Source organism: Rattus norvegicus, chromosome 9 (assembly GCF_021556685.1).
Source record: "Rattus norvegicus strain SHRSP/BbbUtx chromosome 9, alternate assembly SHRSP_T2T, whole genome shotgun sequence".
NCBI lineage: Eukaryota > Metazoa > Chordata > Mammalia > Rodentia > Muridae > Rattus > Rattus norvegicus.
The window spans coordinates 8,123,361-8,132,271 of record NC_141542.1 but is presented as its reverse complement, the minus strand read 5'-3'; the positions used below and the strand labels follow the sequence as shown (position 1 = coordinate 8,132,271).

Below are 8,911 nucleotides of genomic sequence, written 5' to 3'. Positions count from 1 at the left end.
ACTCTTCACCACCGGATTTGGGTGCAGGCTTCCTGATTGCTTTAAACTCCCTTATACCATGTTTATATTTCCTGGGAGATATTACAGAAAAATTAATGATTATCTCATTAATTTGTTCAACACTCTCATCCACAGAGCATAATTTAGAGGTAACTATATATTTGACAGCAAACATACACAGTGGGTAATGTATGCATGATGAAGTTGCAATTCACAGAGTTGGGAACACAGTGAACAGTGACTGTATAAATGCCTTTGAATCTCAGTCTGACGGGGAAGTGATTTGATGCCCAGTCCCCATGAGAATGCACAGATCCATCCCTTCCTGATAGCTGTGGGACTTCAGATGTTGACACTAATGATCACTAAAGGAGGTTCTTAAGAGTGAAGAGTTTGAGATTACTGTTTTATTTAAAGGAATACATCCAATTTACTCAATAGTAACCAGATGCGGGTAGTCAATATATACAGTCTATATCCTCATCAAAATAGCGAATCAACTGCAAGAATAAAACAAAAACAAATAAATGCCAAACTTTCAAATGAATACAAGAAAAACCAAAATAATCAAAATTCAAACCAAAATCTAAACAGAGGAATTATGCTAAACATTCTTTTGCTACTCATTTTGCAGAACAGACTTATATCCCGTGGTTGGCCTTGGAAAATAATAGACAAGCAGTTACTGATGGTAATAATCTTTTCAAGTGGAATGTAAGGAGGTCTCTTCTATTGGAGTGGGGTATGAAGGACAAGACCATCCAATACCGAGTATAAAATACATCACAGCCTTTGTCTCAAAGTCTTTCCAATGTTGTGGACTGATCTCCATGAAACCCTTCTGGATGACCCATCAGGACAAGTACAAATTTACACATGAACAGTCTTACTGGATGACCAGCAGCTCTTGATTGATGTGCATCAGCACTTCTCTGGGTCCCTCCAAAACTGTACACTTGCTGGAGAGAGTCGAGGTGAAAGTACAGCCTATTAAATCCAAAGAATTCAAACTAAAGGAGGAAAATGCAGTCCACAATTGCTATGGACATTACAGATGAGATGCAATAGTGGTGTATTTCCTGTGCACACTTTGTTCTCCTCCTGTACCACTTCTCACCAAGGGAGATCTTGCCCAGGTCTGTGTCATGTTCGAGTTTCTGCTGGAGAATTTCAGACCTGGCAGAGCAAGGGGAAAAAGGATTAGTGAGTGGCTGTCACTTCAGCTCTCCCACTTACATCAGCTCTATTCAGTTGGACAATCCAGCATGACCTGTCTGTCAGCTGAGGTCAGTCCCTGCATCCCCAAGTGTCATAGAGTACCTGGGCTTGGATTTATATCTCAGCTTTTCAAACTGCTAGAATTTGAACTGTGGACTATGCACTGTACTGGAATTAAGAGAAAAATGAGCATATTTTCCCACTTGTCCAGGTATATGACATGGAATAATAACATTGTGGCTATGTCTGAATCTGAGGTCAAGAGAGGTATGAGCAACCTAGAATACCATGTGGATGCCTTCTGGAGAACATGCCCAGAATTGAGGTGAAAGTTCTGATTATGTTTGCAGTGAAGGAACCTGCCTGGGTTCCATTTTAACCGCTGTACCTGAAAATACACAGAGAGGCCATCTCACATCAAATCCATGGGAATTGCATAGATCCTGTAACCACTGAGAATGTGCTCCATGCAAATCTTCCCAGCGTACACATGGACATTAAAGGTGATTGTGATGTAGAAACACACCAGCACCCCTGTAAGTCTATGGCTAGTGCAAGGCAATTTGTGTGAGGACAGAAGAGAAAATGTCCTTAGATCTTTCCGGAGAGATCACAGGAAGAAAGGAGTAGAAAATACCAAGAAATCCAAAGGATCATATATATTGTTTCATGGGCAAAATTCACATGAACTCTACCAGAACAATACTCTGAGTAGCTCTTTAGCTGCCTGATGCTGAAAACTATGTGGGTGGTCATTCACCCAAAAAGGGTATTTATATAGGGAAAGGATATTCAAATGGCTTCTTCCAGCCTGTGTTCCTACTTGAACATTAATGCTTAATGTAAAGATTCCCCAGGATACTCTGGAGGCATAAAAACAAATGTTGGGTGGGATATGTAAATAGTGACCGAAGCCGATAGACAGCTCAGTCAGTGATGTGCTGTCCTCCCATAAACCGTCATAGACTCAGGGTTATTTCCCTATTACCAATCTTGCTTAGCAAGTTCCCAAGGCTATGTAGAGCAGTCTTGTTCCCCAACAAAGGATCATATGTTGGTGGTGGACTAGACTCTTGTTCTTGTTCACTGTTTCAGAATTTCCCCGAAGTGTGCAGCTTCTTCTAATCGGAGCTCTCCTTACCATAGCCTGAGTGACTTCATGCCCAAAGATAGAATCACAGGAAATCCCCATAACTAGGATCCAAATCAACAAATTTTCTCCCCATAATGTGATTTTGACACAGATATTTTGAGTAAGTAAGTAAAAGCTTGCATGGATTATCTCAGACTGAATCAGAATCCATGGACAGGCTCCTCACTATGATATATTTTTACTCCTTGACTGATGAACGTCTGGATTGATTCTCCTACAAGGCTACTCTGTGACCACTACAACACTGATGCTCCCAAGTTGCAATGGCAGCACCTACTCCTTGTTGTGGAATCACTGGGTTAACTAAAACTTCTGTTCCACTTTCTGAACATGGCTTCTCATTGGGCTACCTGTTCTTACACTCCCAGACCCATCTGAATTTCATCATTTCTCCTAACCCCATTGAGGCTGAAATTAACTGAGAGAAAATGATTTTGATTAACAGCACTTGCAGAATGCTACACAGATAACATAGGGGAGGGCTTTGGATTAACTGTGTACCTAAAGGGGCTCCTGAAATTGGCCTGTTCTTGCAACACAACATAGCTATGGGACTTTTGCTGTATGATGATACAACTCCAAGCAACTCAAATTCTCAATGAATAAAATTGAGAATAAATCCAAGCAAAACTCCCAGGGGAAGCTGTAGTGTGCCAAGGTAGCTGGAAAGAAATGGTAGCACACCATGTGGAAAGCAACCTTGGAGAAAACACAGTGAGTGACATAACCTTCCAGTGGGCTTTCACAATTCACAAAGAACAGAGAAGGATCATAAATCAATGGATTTTATAAAGAAGCCCCCCCTTACCTCCATGTACTCCATTCCTTTGATGTGCTCCAAAGGATTTCAATGCAGATCAGTAGTTTTACCCCTAATCACTTGAAAATCTACATTACAGGTGTTTTTGTGTCCTCTTTTTGGGGGTTGCATTTCTAAAGGACTTTATTGTCCTGCTTCTACACCATTACAAAAAGGGACCTGCAAGCTCCAGGCCTGTACCATTTGTCACCACTGTGAAACCGGACTCACTTGAACATATTTCCCACTCCTCCCCAGACTTCACAAGATAATTCTGTTATGAATTTTTTGAAAACAGAATAAATTAATACCTTACGTGTCCTTTTGCTGTAGAGAGCTAGATGGAGATGCTTAATGACTGGGCAGCTGTATTTCATGTTTCATGGATGTAAAGTGAACTCTTAGAGTACTTTTATCATGAAACTTGGAAATAGAGGGAAACACAGGTTCAGTACTGAAAACACACAAACACACAAACACACACACACACACACACGCACACACACACACACAAACAAACACTCACTCACGCTCCTATATATAAATTCCCATTCCGAAAAGACTTGAAAAATCATCCAGCATTAGAAAAACACACAGCATGTGCATAACCATGCTCATCCACTGCTGGCAAACACACACACACACACACACACACAGATACACACTCACATGCACAAATGAAAACTTTGCTCTTATGCAGCACATTTCCTGTTGAGTGAGGAATTACTGGGAACAATGCTGTGTAGAAGTCTCTTAGACTCAAGCAGGCTGTGCTGCCCTGGCCTGTACTCATTTCCACTTCAGGAAACCTTTCTATGCAGATACCTGATGGTCCTACAAGTAAGTTACGTGCTCTGCACAGATAGCCTAAACAACAAATCATCAAATTCCCAAGAGAGAAATTTCTAGGAAAAGACTCCGTCAAGCTCTATGCTGACTCATCATAGGCCCCTCACTAAAACTACCCTGTTTCCTTCATAGAAGACTTTGGAAGCATCAGAGGAGACAGTGACTCATGGTCATTTACAAGGAGCTTTTCATCACATTAGAGTTCATGTGATATTAAAACAACCTAAATTTCTGCAGGAAAGGGCTAAATAAATAACATACAGTGACTTTTCTGAAATGCAGAACTGTGTACAATATTGAGAGGGAATCTATCCTGAAAGAATGCTGTGCCCATGATATAGTCAGCAAAGCAATGTCAGCAGAGGGATGCACTCTAGGATTCCATGCAAGATCATGGTGAAGCCAATAAGACAAACCAGAATCTTCCCGGGGGATACCTCGGTCCAGGTAAAGTGAAGAAATCTAATCCTTATTTTGAAAATAACTGAATGGTTTAAAAATGTGTTGAGAAAAGAAGAGAGGGGGCTCCACCTGGAACTGGACCGGTGATGCAAAGACTGCTGGCCAGCACAAAACAGGAAACTTCATGTTTGTTGAGAGACCTAGGCTTAAAGGACTAAGTTTGAAAATGACTGGACAAAATTGCTTGTCATTAACTGGCCTCCCTGCATGATCCCTAAGATGCAGGTCAGCACAGCAATACACCTTTCTGGGTGAGAATTGGGGGTACATATGGATAACTTTGTTCTTGAAGTCTCAAATCTCTCATGCCAACCCTCAGCTTTTGAGAAACCTTTTCACATCCTTATTCTTCTAACCAGCTTCAGACTGTAAGGCCCAGATATGAACTCTCCAGGAGCACTCAAATGAGACAGGACTGACATGCTGCTCCTCAGGCTCTGTAGTTACCCAAGATCTATGAAGCATGCAGACACCTTCTTCATATACAGGGAGAAGAGGGGAAGAAGGACAACAGCCACCACAAATGACAAGGACAACCTTTTCTTTGCCATTTCTACATGGGTCTTCCCCCGGGAAGATTCTGGTTTGACTTACTTCCTGGAGTCTCAAACGTCCCTGTAAAGAAAATGAGCTCCAGACTTTTGCTTCATCCCTTAAAGCCCTGTTCTAGTCTAAAGAGGGGCTCCCACATAGCACCCTCCAGACATAATGACATGTAGTGCTCTGCTGTGTGATCAACCTATCTCCCTTAATAAACTGCAGATTTGAGAAGAGCAGGAGCTTTTGCTTTCCAAACATCCCGTTTCTTGAAAAAGGGCTATCTCCACGGGAAGCCTTGTAAGCCATCACATAAATGAACACTTGGATGAGACCTAGGTCAGGACATGGATCAGTCAATAGACAGTTACATTGGTTTGTCTATGGTTATGGTAAGACATGAGGACAACCTGACCCTGAGCCCTAACCCTACCTGCTGTTGCTTGGCTCTGGGGTCACAGATGTTCATTCCGGCCTCTTCACAGAGCCTCTTTGCCTCCACAGAGGATGCTGGCAGTTCAGTCTGCTCCACCAGCAGTTCTCTCTTCTCATTCAGCAAAATCTATATTTTGTTCTTCAATTGAGTTTGTTCACACAGGAGCTGGGAGTGCCTGATGCTGAACCACAAACAAAAAATGGTAAATGCCAGCCAGCTTCTATTTGCCTGTCACTCTTGCAAGTCCAATCATGCCATCAAGGGTCCTCATCCCCAGACATCCCCAGAATAGAGCCACACTATACAAGTTAGCACCAATTAGAGGAGGGAAATCCAGAATCCACATTCCACATGAATCAAAGTACTTCTGAAAATCCTGACACTAAGACAGTTTATATAAATCAAGGAAGAAGAGATGGTCCATATGGGTGCTTATATGTCCATGGTATGCTAAAACTATCTTCACGGAGTGGGGAAATCCCCTAGAGGGGTAGTTGAAGACCCAATAGCTTTCCATGTGTTTCTCATGCATCACAGATATGTAAATCTCCTGTCAGAGACCTAGAAGTTCAAGGTTGATTGATATTCACCTAATAGAACAAATCTTTACTATCTAAAAGATCTTTAATGGGGAAAATAACAATTGGAGTGTCTTCTACACCCTTCACATGTAGGACAACTGAGTCCAAGAGCTACAAATCTAAGACCCTTGCCAGGAGGCAGGCTTCTTGTTAAGAGTCAGAAACTATGGAACCAGAGCCCTGACTTTGGTTCAAAGTCATACAGGACAGAAGCATTCCCTGCCTAGTGCTGGGTTCTCATCTCTGTCAGCGACTCACTGGTAGGAACTGTTCACTTGTATGAGCTCCTTGTACCTCTCCATGGCATCACTTATTGAGTTGGTCATCATTTGCATAGCCATCATTCTCCTCTCATGTTCGGATTGAAGTATTGGCAATTCGAAATCCAGCCTGTGTTGGGACATGGCCCAAGGAAGAAATAAGCATCTGAACTCCTGATTTCAGAATTAGGTGAAGTGTAAATAAAAAAACCAATAAAAAATTCAAATTTAAGAAAGGAGGGGGTAGAGAATCATGTGGCAAACACAAAGACAGAGCAAAAACACAACAGTGAGACTCCAACAACAATTCTTTCAAGGAAATGTTTCTATGCAAATCAGCAAAGAGTTATTTTGAAATAAGGACTCTATCAAAGACTGTGGAGATATGGTTCTACAAAGACCCTCTGTACTGGAGTGGCTTGGGTCCAACAGATAGTTGTGATGACATTTCTTTTGTTTTGAAAACATGGATTCTCAAACCTAGTTTCCTTTTGTTCCATGAATTCCCAGAGGGCATAACTACTTTGACAGGGAAGAGGATTTGTAACCCTTCCTTCCCTCAGGAGAGTCCTATCTACCACCTAAGTAAACAGAAGATGCAAAGTGCTCTGTTGATCCCTGTGGGCTTCCACACCACCATGAGCTGCAAACTGTCCATCACACAAATCCTCAGATCCCATCCATCTCCCCAGACTCCCTGACCGTGAGCATAAAACCCACAAATACTTTCACATATACATACCAACCCATATAAAACACAAGTAGAATCCCAACTACATGCATGGAGGTGCCATGGAATCAGTGTATAATGAACAAAATCAGAGTAAAAGAGTCATTACATGCAGGCATTTCATTCCCTCACTCACAGGCAGCAAGTGGGACAAGGTCCTTCTAGCTGTTGACAGAACCAACGCTAATCCAAGGAGCTCAGGGTCAAGTACAAAGGGGGTTGACCCTAAACACACAGCACCTAGCTTATCTCACAAGCAAATGCCTGCCAAGGCTCCTTAAAATCCAGGATGAGAGGTGAAACTCTCTGGTGCTATGAGGAAATCTTGGGTTAGCAGAGAGAGAGCACAAGACAGTGAACAGGTTACTGGGCATAATGACTACCTGAGGTCCCAATCATCATAGATATAAAAGTCCAGGATTTGATAAAGTTCATCCCTCTCGAATTGACACTTCTGGATTTCAAGTTTGAGTTCCTCCAGTTCCTTTCGATACTTCTCTTGCTCACTGATGACATTTTGGAATGATGTCTTCCTACCAAATCCTGATAGATAGATAGATAGATAGATAGATAGATAGATAGATAGATAGATAGATAGATAGATAGATAGATAAACCCAAGTGAATTTGCATGTTTTATGGCCCGTGGGCAGAAAACATCATTCTGAATCCCAAAAGGAGGTTGAGGAAGGGGAAATGGTAGAGACTGGGTGAATCCCTGAAAGAGCAGAAAAGCTTTCTTCAACTGGATTCTTAAGCTATGTCCCTCTTCCCAAGCTCTAATGCCATACACGTGCCACACTCAATATTACAGTACCCTTGGCAGTGAAACTTATAACCTGCCTGAGACATAAACATCTGGGACATTGTTATCTCATATCAGCTGTGGTGCAGATAATCCTGGAGTTCATAATGCTTAGCACCATCAAGCTCTAATCGTGCGTGTTCCAGCCCAAAGTGTCTGAGAACTCAATTCATTTCTAGGGGTGCATCCTTCCTTGTTCTCGCCATCAGGGACTTATGTAACCTACAGTAATCTAGAGGATGAAGTGCTTCAACTCCCAACCATGGATGGTCACATTGTTAATCTCACAGTGCCTCCTCCTGCCATTCATTGACACTCACAATTAAAAAGCTTCCAGAAAAGAAACTGAAGGCTTACCACTTTCTGGCTTTCTCTCAAATTAATGATCAGGAACTCCTGACTCTTGGTTTGTCTTTGAGAAATCCCAAGGCTCCTGCTTGTAAGGCCTAGTCTTAGAAGGCACATCTCAAACCTACCTCCTTGAGGATGTTCCCCAACTCTGCCCAGGACTCACCAAGCCTTCCCCAGAATGATTTCCTCCTTCCTGTTTTACTAGAGAGGAGGTCATCCTCCTTCTGCCTTGGTGTGGTCTCTCCTTGATCTCCCCTTTCCTTTCGAAATAGCTTGAGCAGCTGGCGAAACATGCCTGCTTGTGAACCCAAAGGGAACTGAAGGAATATCCCAAAGGCAGTTGGTGTCACCACAACACTGGTGACATCACAGAAGCTTCTAGGGATCTCTTAGATACAATAGATTGTCCAGTGAAGGGCTTACTGATGATGTCCCTGGGAAGTTCTATGGTCTACCTGCTAACTAGCTTTCCCCAAATGGATCAATTTCTGTGGGGGCCCTTTCCTCCAGTCTCTCATATGTCACTGGGAAAACTGTTTGGCAACCTCTATTCCAAAGCTAGATGTTTCTCTTTGCTTCATTAGAAGTCATCATTGCTTTTGCTGGGGAGAGTTGCTTACAACCCTGAATTAGGGAACAGATTTTTCTTAGCACCCAAATCTCTAGGGACCAAGGAGGAGGGAGTTTTTTTCTTAAAAGTAAATCTACTACCCAAGATAATACATGTGACA

At 42.3% G+C, this 8,911-nt stretch overlaps 1 protein-coding gene across 1 annotated transcript; it reads right to left on the bottom strand.

Annotated features, from left to right (window-relative positions):
- Window positions 1-392: 392 nt before the first annotated feature.
- Window positions 393-8,553, bottom strand: LOC148003281 (uncharacterized). The gene is made up of 5 exons (XM_087568262.1): window positions 8,344-8,553; window positions 7,409-7,568; window positions 6,294-6,425; window positions 5,452-5,635; window positions 393-1,176 (listed from the first exon to the last, which is right to left on the bottom strand). Exons 1-4 carry the CDS (start codon window positions 8,471-8,473, stop codon window positions 5,581-5,583), a joined length of 477 nt encoding a protein of 158 aa, XP_087424388.1. The 5' UTR covers window positions 8,474-8,553; the 3' UTR covers window positions 393-1,176; window positions 5,452-5,580.
- Window positions 8,554-8,911: the final 358 nt, after the last annotated feature.

Bases quoted from the DNA above. Each gene is read 5' to 3' on its own strand.
- LOC148003281 (XM_087568262.1), bottom strand. From the start codon at position 8,473: ATGTTTCGCCAGCTGCTCAAGCTATTTCGAAAGGAAAGGGGAGATCAA. The intron at 6,426-7,408 runs GTAGTCATTATG...GTCCCAACACAG, and splicing joins TATGATGATTGGGACCTCAG to GCTGGATTTCGAATTGCCAA. The intron at 5,636-6,293 runs GTGAGTCGCTGA...TTTGTGGTTCAG, and splicing joins CAAGTGAACAGTTCCTACCA to CATCAGGCACTCCCAGCTCC.